This window comes from Crocodylus siamensis, chromosome 1, assembly GCF_052110815.1.
Source record: "Crocodylus siamensis isolate JL-2025a chromosome 1, ASM5211081v1, whole genome shotgun sequence".
In the NCBI taxonomy this organism is placed as follows: Eukaryota; Metazoa; Chordata; order Crocodylia; family Crocodylidae; genus Crocodylus; species Crocodylus siamensis.
Genome location: NC_143395.1, coordinates 281,426,271 through 281,445,918, shown reverse-complemented (window position 1 = coordinate 281,445,918; position 19,648 = coordinate 281,426,271). Strand labels below are relative to the sequence as shown.

Here is a 19,648-nt window from a genome sequence, read left to right as displayed (position 1 = left end):
GAAGTCCTGTAGCTACAAAATGGCTGCTAAAACTGACAAGCTTCCCCATTGTGTTAAAAAGCAGAAAGACTGTTTTCATTCTACCAAATAATTTCTGAAGAACAACTGAGAAAATATGATACTCCTAGTGGCAACAGACTTCCCCCCGCTCCTTTTCTTCTTTCACATAAATGGTAAAAGTGGAAGATTTGATGACATGCATGGGAAATGGAATAAGTATTCTCAGAGGCTCTGTGATGTTATGGTGTTGACACGTGTATTTTAAATGAAGATGTGAACTGCTTAGTGTTTGTGGAAAAAACAGTTAAGTCATTTTTATGCAATGGAACTGAAGTAATTAAAACTGGTATAAAGAAAGGATTGTTAAGCCAAACCTGTCTTAGTCACTATTATTTCAAAATTAAGATGAGAGAACAGATTTAAATGTAGGGGTATATTCTGTCTTCATGATGTATATGAATTATGCACACATACCAAACTTGACAGCATAGGTTTTGGCACATTTTTCCCCAAGAGTGCAAACAGTCTGCTTTTTTCTACCACTGGCTAGTAGGAAATGCAGAGTGTCTCACCACCTATTCCCTTTGTCTTTGCATTGCTGAAGCAGCATCTGGAGCATATTTTGTTCGGTACTGGGTTGCATCAGGTCACATCAAGTTTCACAGTTACATGACAGGAAGCATTTTTCTGTGTCACATCCTATCTCCAAGTCAAAAGTGAAGAACAATTACATTTCCCAAATGGGTCCTTCAGAGGTAGCGAAATGATTATTTTACTTCCAATTACAGGTAACTGTAATTACTGCTATACACTGTCTTCTAAGTAGCAAATATGGTTTATATAAGTAGGTAGTCCAAGGACAGACTGCAGGCTGAGGAAGAAAGAGAAGCTGGCTTACGCCACTTCCTCCAACACCTTTCCCTACAATACCATCTTCCTACTATAAGGGTATCAAACATATAGCCTGTGGGCCAGATCCATCTCACAGAGTTGTATAATCTGGCTGGAACTGCTGCCCATGGGTCTTGCCTGGACCCGTGTGTGGCCTGCCCCAGATTGGCTCCACAGATCACATGCAGCATGCACCAGCACTGGCCCCAGGTGGGGTTAGTCTGGGGCATACACTGCCTAAGGCTCTTGGAACTAGTCTAGGGCACATGTTGCACACAGTGCGAGGGGCTGGTCCAGGGTGTTTGCTGTATGCAGCACCTGCACTGGCCTGGCAGTATGTGCGGGATTCAGCATGTGAGGTTGATCTGTGGGCCTGATCCAGCTTGTACCCTCATGCAGGGACCCCTGATTTGTTTCATATATCTGCCCAAAAATCTTCACAAGCTCCATCATTCCCTAACCAAGACTCCAAGGCACCTGCTGTGACTCTAAAAAAAAAAGTAGAATTGACTAGTCAGGACAATAGCTTGCAGATGGAAAAATGTTGAAAACTTTTAACTTAAAGCACTATAATACATCTCCTACACATTCTGTGCAATCGTTATCACAGAATTAGGACCTCTGCTTCAACTATCCCATAGCACTCTTCAACTTTCCTCAAACAGGGACAAATGCAGCAGGACAGCATTCACCTTTTTTTAAGAATAAAATATAAAAAGTCATATCATCCTATCAAATCAACAAGGAAACAAAATATCCCATTAAAATAGAAGAAAAATATTTTTCTGAGCAAAAGATGATCAAAAATAATGAAAAAATGGAATAAAAGAAATATTTTCAATAATTTCTTATTGAGAATTCTACTCTACTCAAGAAAAGCTTGAACTAATGAGAGAGGCTTTTCTTTTCTTGATGCGCTGATAAATGCTGTGTTATCAGTTGCTGCTGGCTCCCTCTCCTGTCAGGTTTGCAGACAGTATGGAGAAGCAGGGAGAGGGAGATTGAAAAGCTCAGCATCATCAACAGATGCATGCACTACACACACTTCCTTTGCCTCAGAGTGCTAGCTGGGGGCTGGAGCCTAGTAATACTCCTGCCTCTTGAGCAGTGAGTAGGGAAAACCATTAGACAGTGCAGGTTTAAACCCCACCCTAATCAGAGTATCTCAATGGAGCCTGGCTATGCCCCCACCCCCTCAGCTCAGCACTATAGAAGGGAAGGGAGGGCTGCTCTAGCATTCCCCCTTCCCTCTCACCCCTCCTCCCCAACTTCTAGCCTGAGCCACTGTAGGCACATGCCTGCATTTCTTCAGTTCAGAGGGAATGTCTCTGTAGTTGCAAACCTGTTCGACCTAGGCAGGTTAGACTAACCTGCAAGATTGAATCAATTCAGGGCCAGGTTTTTTGAATGTCTGTCCCTCGTCTAGGAGGCTTGAACAGAGTGAAAATGACATTCATTGTGGAAAGCATTTTACAAGGTAACTAACTCTGAAACCCCTGTACCTTTCAAGCACAAAACCAATAAAAAGGGGCTAAAGACAGAACATGTTCATGAATGCATGTGAGTTGAATTTCATGTTACTTACTGTTTGTCTTTAACTTGCCAGGCTCACTGTTGCGACTGCCAGCCTGATTAATGGCCTTGACAACAAAGATATACTTAGTGCCACTCTGTAACCCATGCACTGTGTAGTGGTTTTGCTTGATATTTGGAACAATCATCCAGCTGTCGGCTGAATTACATAAACCTGAAATTTCAAACCAAGCTCATTAGTCATAGCATATAAAATACTTTGTAAGAAATGGAGAAATATTTTGAGCACCTTTGACTATTTTAGCCTGAAAAATAACTGAACAATCCATAATAAAGAAAAGGCTCTGCCTCTTTTTCCTTAAATGCTATTACATTTACCAATTGTTTTATTATTTTCTATTTACTTCAGCTGCCCTCAACCATTGTTAGGTAATGTTTAAGATCTTAGTACATGCAGTCAACCATTAAAGAAGAGACCTTTAAGAGATGATTTGTGCACAGTCTGAGAAATGTTTAATTGTCCCTAGACCAGGAAGGTTTTATTGCTTAAGATCTAGAGGATTATGGAAATGCTACTGGTCTCTTTTTTGATTTAATGAACTTGGCTGTATTCTTTTAGACTTAAAAGACTGAAGTGATTAGTTGGCATGAGATTTGTTGAGGTATCTTTGTTCAGTCCCCAATTGTTCATTCTAGAGGATCTGAAAACAGTTGTTGGGGGAGATCTTTAGGTTGTGGATCTTAAGTCTAATGATGAGCTGTCATAGCCCAGGTTTGTTACAGAATATAGTCTTAATGTTATCTTCTTCAGTTCAGCCAATGCCAGATGGTATGACCTAAATTGTTACATAGGTGATCAGGTGGTTCCTTGAGGGAAGCAGGACCATCCTTTGGGGGGCATGAATCGGGGCGACTGCCCTAGGTCCTGCACTTTGGGAGGCCCCACAGAGCTGGGTGGGAGCCAGGTGGAGCAGCTACGGCCTCATCCTTTGCAATATTAAAGGGGTCTTGCACAGACTGATTTGCCCCAGGCCCCGCACACCCCTTATGGTTCTCTCTGGACGGAGATTAGTATTACTTCCCATTTTATATAGTTATAAATAGTTTAGTGTGCATATGTATATGTAATCTATCTAGATTATAATAGAACATGTCAGGAATGATTAAAGAAAGGCATATATAGGCTAAATAAAAGATGAGCGTTCCCCAAAATGAAATCTATTGAGGCACAGCAGTGTCTGCTTCAAAATTAGATTGAATTGTGATTCTTTGAGATGCCATTTACTATGGGTAAAAGTCTATGTTCCTTTGTGTGCCTAAATGACAGTTTTCTAACTGCATGCCTGGGCATTTTTGGCCTTTGCCCTGAACTATGGACATGGAAGTGCATGAGTGTAGCCTGGTAATGTGCAATATCCACGTACTGGCTGAGTAGGTATGCACATACCTGACCATCAGTCCAGATAAAGTGAGGCAGGAGGGGGGCACCTCACCATGTTTAGGCTCCAGTAGTCAAGAAATGAGACATCCAGGTTCTAGGTACCCTATCAACCAAAGGGGGGTTGAATGTGTATCTTTAACTTCATAGAAACATAGAGAAGTAGAGCTGGAAGAGACTTCCAGAGGTCATCTAGCCCAACCCCTACCTGAGGCAAGATCATCCCTATCCAAACAATCCCATATAAACCATAATCTAAACTCTACATAAGACTACCAGGGCACAGTTCAGTAATAACAGGTACTGAATGTGCCCTAATTGGCACTACTGATCATTAGTGCAGATGAACGCTTTTTACATGACATTAATGAGCATTAGACGATATCTACCATGCATTAGTGCTTTAGCACAATTTTTGCCAGCCTTACTAATGTGCAGTAGAATTAATCTTATGCACACGAAGGATCTTGTGTAGAAGTGCCCACTGAGACATTTACTAGATGGGTAATTAGGCAGGTCCAGAGTAAATGTCTTATGTAGACAGGTTCACTGAGTCCCTGAACCAAAAGTCTTTTGAAGCTGAGCCACTGTCCCTAGCACCTAGTAGTCATTGGATAAAATGGATGGAGAGTAGTTTACAAGCTTCTGCCACATTAGAAGTGAGGGTGCAGGTTAGAATCTAGGGCCTGCTTCTTCCCAGAACAGTAGCCATTGCACCAAGTCACACATGCCCCAGGTTAGTCTGTTTCTCTTGGCCCCACATATGAAGATATATGGAGGCCCCTCTTAAGATGATCAGGGCTGAAGTTTCAACAGAAGATTAGTAATGCCTACTCTGTGGTAGGGCAGTTAGAGCTCTGTGCTGGGAAGTTCGAGAGATGCAATTTTAAAGAACTCTAGGTGAAGAGTGCCCAGATCCTGGATTTTCTTCTTTCTGGGCAAGTGTCCTAACCACTCTGCTGTATTGGGGCTAAAATGCAGTACTCTTTTCCAGTGTGCAGTACCCATTAGTCATGGATTTCTGGTCACCTACACTTTCAGAGCATGTCCAGAACTGGTGTGTGTAGATAGCTGTGTACATACCCAGCTAGCATATATGTATGCTGGCTGGGTCTGTACCCAGCCAGCATACATATGTATGTGTATACCCAGAATGTGTATGCTCAGTCTCCTTATGCTTGTTTACATGTCCATAGTATAGAACTGCAACCTGCATGTAAGTGCCAAAATGCTTCCTGAGCAGCTAGAAAGTTGCTAGTTAATCCCACAAACTGAAATACAATTCTTCACTGTTTAAAACAGTACTTGGTATAACAGATTTCCAGTCTGATCAGTCTCTAGGATGCTACCATTTTGTAAACGTTTATAAAAATAGCATTAATAAATATGACATAATAAATATGTGTGTGTGTGTGTGTGTGTATGTATAAATAATTAGAAATCTATTACATAGATAACAAAACTGAAAAATAGAAAGAAAAAGGGGAAAAAATCTTGCACTGAATGAAATTACCTCCATTCTTAACTGTCTCTAACATCATTGGATGTAAAACTCATTATAAAAGCCAGTGTATTGTTAAAGCAGTTTAAAACTGTTGGCTTGCCTTTTATGGGACATCAGAGAATACTTTGATAGGTCTGAGTAGACCATATATGGAAATACAGTTGTGCCAGAAGAAAAAACTATTAGTGATTAGAAGAGAGAAAGACACACACAAGAAAACTAAAAACTAAAGCCAAGCAATCAATGTGGCTTTGGCATTTTTGCTTCACAAAAATCCCCTGCAACAGGGTTCTGAGCACTCAACAAAACTCCATATTCCTGTTGAATGTTCTCCCTAACTTTAAGTTGGTGGGGGGCAGGGGGAATGTTTGCTTTTTGCTTCAAATTCACTAAGTATTTAAGGCTCAGATTTGACTTTCTAAACTGAAGCTTTGTCTTAAAGTTCTATTGCTTTAAATACAAGGCTGTCATCACAGGCAGGTTTTATCTCATTCTAAAAGAGGGGAACTGACACAATGAGAATATTAGCCATTTGCTCAAGGTCACACAGGACCTCTGTGGCTGCACCAGGAAGTAAACGTGAGTCTCCAAGGGCCTGATCAGTGCTATGACCATTAGACAATTCTCACCAAGCTGGAATGGTATTAGCCATTCGTTTTAGCATTTCCTTGCAAACATGTCGTATATTTTTGTGTTTTATTTTGTAGAAATCATGCATACAGGGCACATCCAGATAAGCGCGGACATTTGTTTTCCTGGGGACAAGTAGCAGCACCTTGTGCCGCTGCTACTTGTCCCTGGAGAACGCCCATGCCATATGCTCTCTAGCACATGGCAGGTTACTCCAAGTGGGGTAAGGGAGGCTGAGGCCAGCAACTGTGCTGGCCCTAACAGCCTTTCCTGGGATCCTGGGGGCCTCGGGCTGCAGTTGCAGCAGGAAGCCTGGCTGGCAGTTAGAGTGTAACTTCAGCTGTCCAAGCTCCAGTTTTGGGCATCACGCTGCTGACATGTGTGCCACCCTGGTTTTTTTCAGCATGGGTTTTTCTGACCCTGGAATCTCCCAGGGACAAAAAATGCTCCCGAACTGCGAGGTAACAGCATAGGCAATGCCAGCATGCATGGTGTGTGGCGCCCCAGATGGGTCTGCAGTGCAAGATATTGCATGTCCACACTCATCTGGACGTGGCCAGTGTGACTAAAGGCATACGAATTTGCTGTGCACTTTTCTACCTCATTGAGGACACTGGTTTGTTTTATATTAATAACCATCCAGATGAGCAACTACTATGTTTTCCAGAATGGAAACCTATTTTATTTGTTGTTTTAAGTTAAAGGGAAAATGGCATTTAGGTATCTTTGTTTTCTTAAGCCATCCTGACCCCTTTTACTTCTAACAAACATCAGATACAAGTGTTTCAAAGTTAACTACCTCTGTATAAAAACTCAAGGAACAACCACATAGCTGCACTCAGTTTTTCATGATGCTGTTGAAAGATTAGATGAGACAGATGCATCACCCACACATTCCTTGGACAAAAGAACCCAGGGTTATTTTTTGCAGAAGATCCAGCACTGTCTAGCACCTCTAGTACAGTGCCTACAGCGGAATCTACTCACTGCCTGTTCTGTGTCTGAAATATATCTATTGAATTTTGCTTCTTTATTCAGTGAGTTAAGTACTCAGAAGTGAGAGAAAACTACAGTAGCCACTGCCAGAGTCTAGGCAGGTATTGTACCAATTCCATGACACTGTTCAGTGCCGCGGTGACCTTTGCTAGTCAAGTCCTAGATCTTCCTTGATACTGGCTCTCAAAATAAAATGGTCCTGAAAAACAGTAGTACTCCTGCTGCTCCTTCACTAAATCCATTTTTCCCCCGAAGGTGTTATTATTCTGAATTAAACAATGCTTGGTCTCTACAGGAGCCTCTATGTGCTCATAGTATGAATGTTAAATAATAATATAAAAGCATTAAGGGGGATTAATTAATAACCCACCCTAAAGAAAGGCAATACTATTTTCATGACTACTTGGAGTACTTTGTAAGTAAACCTTCCTCCCACCTTTGAAGAGGACAGTGGCTTGAACTGTTGGTATAATGCAGAAACCAATGAAGTACCACCAAACACAGTATTACTCTTGCTCCCCTGAGTATCTTTAGAAGTCTTTTCCCATTTTCAGTACCTGAAGGACCAGACCTATGCCTACTGTGGTCACTCCACAGTACTATCAGGAATGTATTTAGTGTCCATTTTGATAGTAACAGTTATGAGCAAACTAACAAGCTCAAGGTAACATTCAGAAAAGTGGTACAAGTCAGGAAAAGAACTGAGATGTGTGGTCTTAACTTTAAGCATTTATTTTAGACCCACTGGGTGCATCTACACAAGACACTTTACTGCTCAGCAGTCATTTGTTGTGTAGTAAAACATCACTGTCTACACATGCATAGCAATTAGGGTACAGTAGACTAATTTACTACACTGCTGGATACGCCCATCAAATAAAAGTGGTTTCTGGCAGCACAGTAAATTATGCATGTGTAGACAGTGCCATTGGGATTCATTCATTCAAACTAAGCTGGAGTATATTCAGTTGCATTAATTGCACATGTAGACACACCACTGAAATCAACAGGAGTCATGGTTGATTTCAGCATATGGCTTAGCACTTCCTTGAGCTTAGCACCTGCACTTTTGATATCTGAGCTCTGTTCTGTCAGGACTGATCTATCCAGCACTCAAATAGTTAAAAGACTCAAGTCCCCTCAAACAGCAAATTCAGAGTATCCTAGAATGAGAGATCTCAAATTAGATATTGAAAAGTGGGTTTGGGGTTTGACTCAAAACATCAGTTTTAATACTATGCTATATAGAACACTTCTTAAAATGTCTTATTTTGAGCAGGGTGCAGCCTGGTTCTGAACACTTTCTATAAGGTGATTAGCACCCTACATTCCTATTAAGAGACTGGTAATGGAGGATGCTCAAAAAGAGGTGAAACTAGAACTTCTGATAACCTAGGCAGAGATGCTGTCAAGAGGGATGTGAGGTACTGAGCACCCTTGTGCAGTTTGGGGCAGAATGGGGGTGGAATGCCAAGCACCTCTTATACCCTAGCTTCTGGTGCCATGGCATGGGTTCCTCTCACACTGGCTGCTGCTGCCACAATGCAGGTGTGCCCAAGAACACCTAGGACAAAGCTACTGGGTCAACAATAAACCTTCCACAGCCAGCATCTACTGATATAAAAGACAATGTTTAAATGTAAGGCATCACCTACTGGGCCACCATTCTAGGACATACTCCCAATTCTGATTGATTTCAAACACACATCTATATGGTTAGACTCAATCATATGTTAAAAGTGAAGGGGGGCCTTAATGATTACACCTAGAGGCTGGGCCTGTGACAAAGAAATGCTTTGGCCCAGAAGGCTACCCATACTGCACCAATGGTAGTATCCTCAAACTGAAAACCCCAAATGATCTAAAACAGTGGTGCCTAAATTTTCTGTCCCACAGGCTGGGTGGGTGGTGCTGGGTCCATCTGTAGACTGTATCTGGGTGTATCTGGCTGGTGGCCTCAATTTGGTGCATAGGGTGAGTGCAGTGGGAACCTGACCAGCCATGGACGGGAGCATGGCCTAGCCCTGATCTGGGGTGGTGGGGCAGGGGGCCGAGAAGTGGCCTGGTCCTGATCTGGCTTTGCAAGGGGTGGTCCCAGGCCTGATCAGGCTGTGCAGCAGTGCCCCAGACAGACTTGGATCCAGCTGTATAGAGTTTGGTTATCTGGCAGGGGGGAGAGGTCACAGTATTAATTGCCACCATTCTCCCATTGGCAAATTTCCCAACCTGTGAGGATCCCCACAGGTCAGATGCCATAGGTCCATGGGCTGGATTTGGCTTGTGTACTGGGGGTTGGGCACCCCTGCTCTAAAAAAAATCTTGGTAATCAGCGAGGGCCATGGGAATCCTTTGTGTTTAAGAAAGAATTTTTTTTAACTGTATTATAGGAATGCTCAGTCTCCTGCTTTTTTCCAGCAGCACCTATGATGGAATGGCCAATTCTTTTATTCACACAAAGAAGGTCAGGAATGATCACGCATTTGAGCAGCTTGATTGTGTGAGCATTAACAGGCCTTGAGGAGTGACCACCAGAGCAGCTGCATCCTTAGCTCACTCATTTGAGCAGTTATTTAAATGTTGCAGCACAGTCCTTAAGCTTTACTCACAGGAACAGATGCAGCAGTGGGGCTGGGGGGATAAGCGGGGAGCACTATCACTCCTAATCACAGCACGTAAATACATTGTTTCAAGATTCAGGTTTCCTGTTTAAAAAACCTATAGCTATAGCCAGATAGCGGTTCCTGCAGGTGGTAAAACAATGTATTTTAAAACGATATCCTACAAGAATTTAGGGAATTTAAATTACTTCTTGAAATGGTGCAGTGAGTACAGTGATGCCCACAAAGGATGTAAGAGTTTTCAATGGAGGAAAAAAAAGGCTTTCTACAATCTGGAGGTAATAATTTGTAAAGCTGTTTCCCCGGTGCTGGCTGTTGATGCACATTAAAAACCAGATGGGAAAAATCCCAATGTGTAAATCCTCCTAAAATTTACACCACTGGATTTAAAAAAAACTACACATCTCTTTTTGAACTAAAACAGGAGCACATAAGTCAAAGGAAGGTAATCTAATCTCCTGAGCCTTTTAATTGTTTAAAAATGCTTTATTTCAATAAATTATTACAAACTCACATCAATGGAGTGATTAGTGGGTGAAGGTGATGGATATATAAACCTCCCTCCTCCATATTCACACATGGATGAAAATAATATATACAGGATTTCTGCTAAACATATACCACCATTCCCAAAGCAATATGATCTTTTAACACTTCTTTAATAGTCTGAGGATTTCTTATTTTTATCCCACATTTGTTGCATTACCTTACATTAAAGAAATACTCCTGAAAAGTTCTATTCACTTAAAATAGAACAGTTTCTGAGGGTAGGAAACCCCCTTTAATATGTTATTGTATATTACATGGTATGAATATTTTAAATTAGATAGAAAATAGTATATATATTTTATCCAATCTTATATAGTGATATATAATATATTATATCGAGTACTAATAGAACCTATAACTTTACTGAGTTATTATATGACATATTGTATATGAGGAGGGATCCTGGTTTTCTCTGATAAAAAGAAATCCCCGATTTTCAGGTTAAAAAAAGGAACCCCAAACTTACATTTTTCTGTGATCAAAATCCATGGAATGGTCAGCACCACTATATATACAACTATACATTAGAAGCATTTCATTTTAATCATGGGAAAATGTGGAGTTTTGGTTACTTATTTTAGCCCCAAAAATGGGGATTATTTTTACACACTGATTCTGCACTTCTGCAGAGAGCGCTCTGTATGTTGGCAGAGTGCCAGCCTGCAGGAGGCTGCGGGGAGCGGGAGGAGGGCACTTGGGCAGGGGGCACATTGCCTCCAGGCAGCCTGAAGAGCAGCTCCCGTAGGTAAGTGGGTGGGGACTGAGGCCCCCATAGGGAGAAAGGGAGGGAGTTGGGCCAGGGCTGTTGCTCATCCAGGCACTATGTGGGGCTTGAGGCCCAGGGCCAGAACGTGCAGCTGCAGAGCCCTGGCAGGGAGTGGGATGGGGTCACAGGTAGCTCGTTCAGCTGTGCCACCCACAGGGGAGGGGGAACTGGGTCCCACACTCCATTACGTTGTAGCAGCCACCGTCTCCCATGGGGGGCAGCCAGGGCTCAGGCACTGCCATGGGGGCCTGTGGACCTGGGTCCCTGGCTCTATAGCCCTGACAGCTAGGGCTCCCCTCCAGCAGGGCTGAAGGGGTAGGGGGCTGTGGGTGAGGGACAAGGGGCATCAGCAGGGCTACGGGTTGTTGAGGGGTTTGAGGGCAACCAGCAGGACTGGAGGTGGGGAATGAGGGGCACAGCAAACCTTAGAGGGCTATGGGTAGTGAGTGAGGGGCCTGGACCTGCATTTTGTGTGCTAAGAGGCACAGGGAGAGCTCTGATTTTCCATGACAAAAAAATAAAATGATCAAAAACCAAAATTTATAGGTATCTAGAATTTATTTCATTATGGTGATTGAGATACTGGTAGGCTTCCAAACTGCTTTAAAATGGTAAATACTTAAGTAGAACATGGTGTTCAATTGATACATACACACACACACACATATAGTGGCATTTCTTTATAATCATGGATTTGGGGGTGGGGGCGGTTAACAGAGAATTTGCGGGTTTTTTAATATCAGGGAATTTGCGATTTTTTTAGCAGAGAAAACCAGGATCTCCAATAACGAGTTATTCTACAATCAATAACTCATTAAAGGGGGTCTCCGAAACTCTCAGGAATAGAAAGATATACGTATATAAAGGAGCACAGATAAAGTTGTCAAAAAATCATTACTGAATTACAAGCTTCAGTCTTATTGACTTGCACCACAGCTGTGGCTCCAAAGTCATTTTGGCTTTTTCCCCAATGTTATCTTGTGTAAGTTTGTTGAAGTCTAACAATTTAGTTTAAGATAAAAATTCTTTGTGTGTCTATACACAAATGATATGTTAAGATCAAGAAGTGTGTCAAACATCCTGCAAACAAGCAAGGAAGATGTAATCTGTGCCTCTTGGACAGGAAATGTTGTATATCCTAAAGCTGGGGTTTTGAAAAGTGCCTAAGGGAGTCAAGCACTCACATTTCACTGAATGTCAATAGAATCTGGGCACCTGATCCACAGAGGCAATTTTGAAACCCAGGTTTTGATTTTGTTTTATGGTCAGACATTGCTCTGGCAGTGAAAGGGGGCCATACAGTAGAAGTTAATAAGAAGCAAGCCTTGAATGTGATGTTTAACTGAGCATTCAGTTCTGAGCTTGGAATGAGAACCCATGTAGAGGCAACAGTCTGATGCCATGTACCTTGCAGCAGGAAGGGGACTGAAACATATTTATTCAAAAGGGTGTTTGATAGAATTTCTCTTCAAGTATAGTCTGGGGGAAGCAAGTGCTTAGAAAGTTTTAATTCAGTGAAGAGAAACAAATTTAAAAAGGCGTAAAGGCTCTACTCTTGTGATTTCACCTGCTGTGTTAAACTCTGGCACTTGTGTGAAGCTTCTCTGAAGTTATAGGCTCTATCAAACAAAACAGATAAAAAAAATCCTGTGATGAAGAACTATTTGATAGACAGTGCCAGAAATAAATGCAGATCTCCCATGTTCCAGCTCACAAGATCACAGTTTAATGAATTCATGTCAACTCTTTGCTCAGGGTGGATAAGATTCTTATGTAGATCCTCTCTGATAGAGACCATGGGAGTTGTGATAATATAAATCAGGTCAGATATGGACATTATAATATATCTGAAATTTGATACAGTAGATTTGAATATTTGGTATAGGCAGCACGCCTGTTTGCTCAATTGCAAGGAGAGGTGAAATTCATCTTTCACTTCCTGCATCTGCATCTTGGGAAGGGCCATGTGTGTTGTTCAAGAAGATAAGTTGGCCGGCAGATGTAAAGGCCCAGGAGTAATGTAGAGCAATTCCAGAACATAAAAAAATTACCAACTTTTTTACAGGGTTTATATTTTAATTTATTGAAAGGGGATAACTACATTGTACTGCATGTGAGCCAGCTAGTATTATAATTATAGAAGGCTTTTACAGCATTTAGACTGCAGATGATTAGCTACGTCTCAGACATGCTAACGTGCAAATGGCTCCTCAGATAGTATTACCTTCAAGAATAACTGGTAAAAAGCAGCCTAAATTTACGTTCTATGCTGCTCTTATTTACAGAAATGGTACTGCCAAGCATTTGGTAGCCAAGCAATTTTCACCACATTTGGAAATAATCTTTCCTATATTAAATAGGACTTGAATTTAAATAAACTGCCAGCTGGACAGTTTCCATCAAATTTAACCCCCCAAATTTCTCAGTTAATAAAAGATAATCTAGTTTATTTTATTGGACACAAAATGTATTCATAAAGTATAGGTGTGTTTATTTCTTCGTACTGAATTCATAACAATTTCTGAATGATATATATCTGTGATGAAAGAAATATACTAAGGAGAAGAACATACAGCCAATCTGGCTATGCAGTTCTAGGAAATATATTCCAGAACAACAACTGTCAGTATGCATCCCAAGTGATTCACACAAGTCGTTCAGGAAAGAAGCTTATTGGCTTTTGCTACTTCCTTCTGACTAATTTATGGATAGAAATGAACAAAAATGAAAGATGGATCTGTCTATAAGTCCATGAATACAGTCTACTGTAAGTAACCCATAATTACAAAAGCAACTACATGTGTTGTTTTTGAATGTAGTGAAGTAGTGGAGAATGCCTTTTCTTATGACACACTATGTAACTGTTAAGAATAGATGGAAATCTAATTTTCCTGAAACTACATTGTCTTAAATAAAATAAACCATCCAAGTTATTTCAATGCCTTGAAATTTGAAGATTGCAACTCCAACAATTGTGAATTCTACTCATAGTGAAAACATTATAGGAAAAATAATTACCCTCACTGCAGTAGGGAAGCTAAACCCTACTAAAGAACAAAGGGGAAAAAAGGGAAACAAACTTCCCAGGAGCATTTAAGGTAACAAGCCTGGTGGACAAAACTCTAAGTGTCACTATAAGTTGGAACTGATTATGTTATCAAAGTTTAAAGCTAAGAAATCTGGGTACACTTGCAGTGATTCTCTCATAAAGAACCGTCCTTTGAAAGATGGAGATAGCATTTTCTTCTGAGGTATAAGACCTTTTTTCACATGGAGAGAAAAAGGAACTTGTATTAAAAATAGAGAGAAGTTCATATTTTTGTTGTGAACTAGAATGACCCTAGTTTATGAATGAAAGCTTAATTAAAATGAAGAATCATTGTATTTTTGCTCTTGAAAAAGACCCAAAGAAGCCATAAACCTTTATGGAAAGTCTGCATTCAAAGCAACACTTACTTATTCTGATCTCACACCACCATAAATGGAGAGAGACTGTCCACTGGCACCAGTAAGGGTGTACACTGATGTAAAGCTGGTGTGATAGGAGAATTAGGTCCTACTGCTGCAACACATGTCTACCTCTTTAAAATGTTAAGGACTTTTTACAATATTTATATGATCCATTAATTTCTATTCAACTTTTTATTGTCAAATATGTGCCCAATAACAAGTGATACCGAAGTTCAGATTCTGAGCATTTCATGCATTGCCAAAAAAAAAATCACCATATTACACCTCAGAACCTCATATGCGTTTGTTATGCTTATCAAACCTCCCACCTTCACACAAAGAGCCTAAAATGCTGCTTTTAAAGAAAATACTTTGTTGTTTATCCACTTGTAAGCAAAGAATAAACAGTCTCATATTGTTAAGGTGAGAAAACTGAATGCACTTCTGCCACAACGTCACATTTGTCATTGAGCCCATACCTAGTACTCTGCAGCTGACATACGATCTTTATACACAGTATGCCTTCTGTCAGCATCAAACCATGTATGAAAATAGGTCAGAGAATAAGCAACACACTGTGTTAGCGCTCAGCCCCTTCTGTTTGTTAGTAATTAATCAGGAAAGCTTTCCCTTCTCTTGTCTTCCTCGCTCTAATTCCTTTGGAGCACTGTTAAGCTTCTTTGCATCAAATCTATCAGTTAGCCAGGACATACAAATGTAGTATATACAGCTTTATTTTACCTTCTGTCTCAGCTCTTTTAAAAATGTAGAGCATGTGGACAAGAATTAAGCCTAAAAGGAAGCTTTTAAATGTAGGTTTCACAAGAATTAAACTTAAAAGTAAACTTCTAAATGTAGGTTTAGTATTGGGCAAACTTTCAGAATTCCACCTTTCTTATTTACAAATGGAGGCTGCATAATACTTATGCAGCACTCATCTTCAACTAAGGGTGAACACACCAAATAAATTATCCTCAGCGTGGACACATGGTAGACTTAAAGCAGTGCCCTCAAACACAACTGGTGTCACAAGTGCTCTAGACTGTTTCATAGATTTCATAGAAGTTAGGGCTGGAAAGGACCTCAGAAGATCATTAACTCCAGCCCCCCGCCCAAGGGGCAGGAAGTCAGCTGGGGTCATAGGATCCCAGCAAGATAAGCATCCAAAATTCTCTTGAAGGTGTTCAATGTAGGTGCTTGAACCACCACCGGTGGCAGGCTGGTCCAGACCTTGGGGGCACAAACAGTAAAGAAATTCTTCCTTATGTCCGGCCTGAAACGGTCTTGCAGTAGTTTATGACTGTTCGACCTTGTCATCCCTTGGGGTGCTCTGGTGAACAAACATTCCCCCAGATACTGGTGTTCACCCCTGATAAACTTATAGTTGGCCATCAGCTCACCCCTGGGCCTGCGCTTTTCCAGGCTAAAGAGCCCCATGGCTCTCAGCCTGTCGTCGTACGGACTGTTTTCCTGACTTCTGATTATGCACATCGCTCTTCTCTGGACTCTCTCAAGCTTCTCCACATCCTTTTTGAATTGTGGGGCCCAAAACTGGATGCAGTACTCCAGCTGCAGCCTTACCAAGGCCAAGTACAAGGGGAGAATGATGTCCCGGGATTTGCTTGAGAAGCATCTATGGATGTTCACTTTACTAGCCTCATATTACAGGCTCATGTTCATCTTGTGGTCAGTGATGACCCCCAAGTCTCTTTCTTCCATAGTGCTAGCCAGTGTAGCACTGCCGAGCCTATAAGGATGCTGCAGGTTTTTCCTCCCAAGGTGGAGACCCTTGCATTTTTCAGTGTTAAACACCATCAGGTTCTCATCCGCCCATTTGCTGAGCCTGTCCAGGTCAGCCTGCATTGCCCTCCTGTCTTTTGGTGTGGATTCTCTGCTCCAAAGTTTGGTGTCATCAGTGAATTTGGCCAGTCTGCTTCTGACTCCAATGTCCACATCATTAATGAAGATGTTGAACAATATGGGTCCAAGGACAGAGCCTTGGGGGACCCCACTGGTCACAGGACACCATGACGATTGACTTCTGTCAATTATCACCCTCTGGGTCCGACCATGGAGCCAATTTCCCAGCCAGCAGATTGTGGTGGACCCCAGGCCACAGTTGGCCAGTTTTGCCAAGACATGATCATGGGATACCAGATTGAAGGCTTTTTTGAAGTCAAGATATATGACATCAATCTCTTCTCCCTTGTCCAGGTGATAGGTCATCTGGTCATAAAAGGAAATGAGATTGGTTAAGCAAGACCAACCCGCAACAAACCCGTTCTGGCTATCCCTCAATCCATTGAGGATGGCCTCTCTAATAAACTTTTCTAAGACCTTCCCTGGGATAGAGGTCAGGGTGATGGGTCTGTAGTTTGCCAGATCCACTTTCCTCCCTTTCTTGAAGATAGGCATCACATTGGCCTTCTTCCAGTCTTTGGGCACTACACCAGAGTTCCAGGAGTTCTCAAAGATCTGTGCCAGGGCCTGGGCTATAATGCTTGCCAGGTCCTTGAGTACCCTGGGGTGTAGGTTGTCAGGGCCAGCGGACTTGAAGGTATCCAACCTCTCAAGGTGCTCGTTCATGAGGTCAGCATTGATGGAGGGTAGGGGATCTCCTTCACACAGACCTCCCTGTCCCATAGTGGGCATGAGCGTCCCATGGGACTGATGAAAGACCGATGCAAAGTACCCATATAGTAGGTTGGCTTTTTCCTGGGCGTCAGTTGTCAGTTGCCCCATCTGGTTTAGTAGGGGTCCAATGTTGTCCTTGCTTTTCCTCCAGCTCCCCACATATTTGAAAAAGGACTTTTTATTGTCCTTGATACTCGAAGCTAGTTGGAGTTCAGTTGCAGCCTTGGCTTTCCTGGTTTTCTCCTTGCAGGACTGGGCCAGTGCAGAATATTCCCCCTTGGAGGTGAATCCCATCCTCCATCCTTTGCAGGCCTTTCTTTTTAGCCTCAGGAGGTCTGCTAGGTCCCTGGAGAGTCAGGGGGGCTGCTGTGTCCTCTTGCTGCCTTTCTCCGAGATGAAACAGACTTAGCTTCTGCATTGAGGATCACTCCCTTGAGGAGCAACCACTCTTCCTGGACTCCCCTCCCCCTGGGTCATGGTCCCTTAGGGCCTCACTGACAAGCCTCCTGAGTTTGTCAAAGTCAGCCTTCCTGAAGTCAAGGACTTCAGTGTGGCTGACTGATTTGCCAGCTTTACAGCGGATGGTGAAGGTGATCAGCTCATGGTCGCTGTCATCCAGCTTCCCATCCATCACTAGGTCACTGATTAGGCCATCCCCAGTTGCCAGTGCCAGGTCGAGCAGCGCTTTACCTCTCATTGGCCCGTAGACTTCTTGAGTCAGGTAGAGGTCATCCACGCACGATAGGAAGCTTTGTGACCGCTCGGATTTTCCTGAGTGATCCTCCCACAAGATGTCTGGGTAGTTGAAGTCACCCATGACAACTATGGTCCTGGAGCATTCGGCCTCAGCCAGTTCCTGGGTGAACTCCTGGTCAAGCTCTTGACTTTGGGTGGGAGGTCTGTAGTAGACTCCCACCGTTGTGTCCCCTGTCCCCTGTTTCCTATGGATTTTAACCCAGAGGGTCTCCAGTCATCCACCCTGGTCACCAATATCACCTTGCAGGGACACGTAGCTTTCCTTAACATAGAGAGCTACACCCCAGCCCCTTTTGCCTACTCGATCTCTCCGGTACAGGGTATAGCTGTCTATACCCGTGATCCAGTCGTGGGTGGAGTCCCACCAAGTCTCTGTTATCCCTATGATGTCATAATTATTTGTGTTAAGCAGGAGGATGAGTTCCTCCTGCTTATTGCCCAAGCTCCTGTTGTTTGTGTACAGGCAGGCAAGTGATCCCTTGGGGGTTGAAAGTGGTCTAAGGCTAGGGCCAGACATTCAAAAAGCTAGAGCCTAAATTGATTCACTTTTTGCAGGTTAGTCTAGATTGAACCATCTGAAAGTGAACAGACATTCAAGAAATGCAGGCACATGCCCGCAGCAGCTCAGGCCAGGAGTCATGGGGAGAGGGTGCTAGAGCATGCCCTCAGCTGCAGGGAAGCTGTGCTGGCGTGGTGGGGGGCAGCAGGCCCTGGAAGTAGCCTGGAGTGGACTGACCAGGAAGGGGTTTTAATTCCTCCTTCCCTGTCCCACCAGCATGGACTCGAGTTGGGGTCTGCTGGACACTCCTCTCTTGCTGCTGTAATGGCAGGGGTGGGGCAGGGCATGGACAGACACCAGCTGGCAATGCTCCCTGAGGTGAAGGGGGCAGGGAGGGGGCTTATTCCTGCCCCTGGGGGACTGCAGCTGGGGTCTGCCTGCCCTGACTGCTGCTGCTGCCACTCACTCCCTGTGTGGGGCAAGTGGCAGGATAAGCCCCCTCCTGCCCCCTCTGCCAGATGGTGGAGGGAGGGGGGAATAACTCCCCTCCCTACCCGCTCAGCTAATGGACCTGCCGGCTGGTCTCTGGCTGCTGGAGTGGTGAGGGGGGAGTGACAGTGATGGGGGCTATAGCCTCTGTCATGGTTTCCTGGAGTGTGAGCCTCCTCCTGGTGGGGGAGGTGGGGCACTGCAGGCAGATGTGGGGGTGGGGCGGGGAAAGCTGCTGCAGACTGCATGAGGCAGCGGCGGCACTGGAGGAGCCTTGGGAGGCTATGGCTTCCTCTGAGCCCTGGTGCTACTCACCATGCATTGTTTGCTGCAGCTCAGATGACCCACTCTGCCCCCCCCGCCCCAGCTGGGAAGAAGCTTACTCTCCCCAGACACCATGGTGGGGGCTTATGCTCCCATCAAGGACTCTACCCCCTAGCTGCTCCAGCAGCAGGGTAGGGGCATTGCCAGAGGCCAGCCAGCATAGCCCCTTAAGCAAGGGGACAGGGTGGGGGGTTATTCCCTCTCTCTCTGGCATCTGGCAGAGGGAGTCGGGGTGGGAGACCTATCCCGCTGCTTACCCCTTGCAGGGAGCAATCTACAGCTGTGGTGATTGGGGTGGGCAGACCCCAGCTGTGGTTCCCCGGAGGCTGAGGGGATGGAGGGGGGAATAATGTCCCTCCCTGCTCCCTCTGCCTCAGGGTGCCAGACCAGACAGTGTCTGGCCAAGCCTCCACTCCCACGCCTGCAGCAGTGAGTGGAGAGCACCAGGTGAACTCTGTCTCGGATCCATGGGACAGGGAGAGGAGAATTAAACTCTGGCCAGTTCCCTCAGGGCTACTGCTGGGGCTAGTCACAGCTCCAGTGCTAGAGCAGCCTGTGGAGAAATGCAGGT

At 43.7% G+C, this 19,648-nt stretch overlaps 1 protein-coding gene across 5 annotated transcripts in view; it reads right to left on the bottom strand.

Moving 5' to 3' along the window:
* Positions 1 to 19,648, bottom strand: part of MID1 (midline 1) — a 395,248-nt gene that overhangs the window by 5,430 nt on the left and 370,170 nt on the right. For all 5 annotated transcript variants that reach the window (XM_090063921.1, XM_090063903.1, XM_090063886.1 and 2 more), the window contains one exon: positions 2,477 to 2,638. In XM_090063921.1, the coding sequence (XP_089920047.1) occupies positions 2,477 to 2,638 (162 nt within the window). The remainder of the gene's footprint in view (positions 1 to 2,476; positions 2,639 to 19,648) is intronic.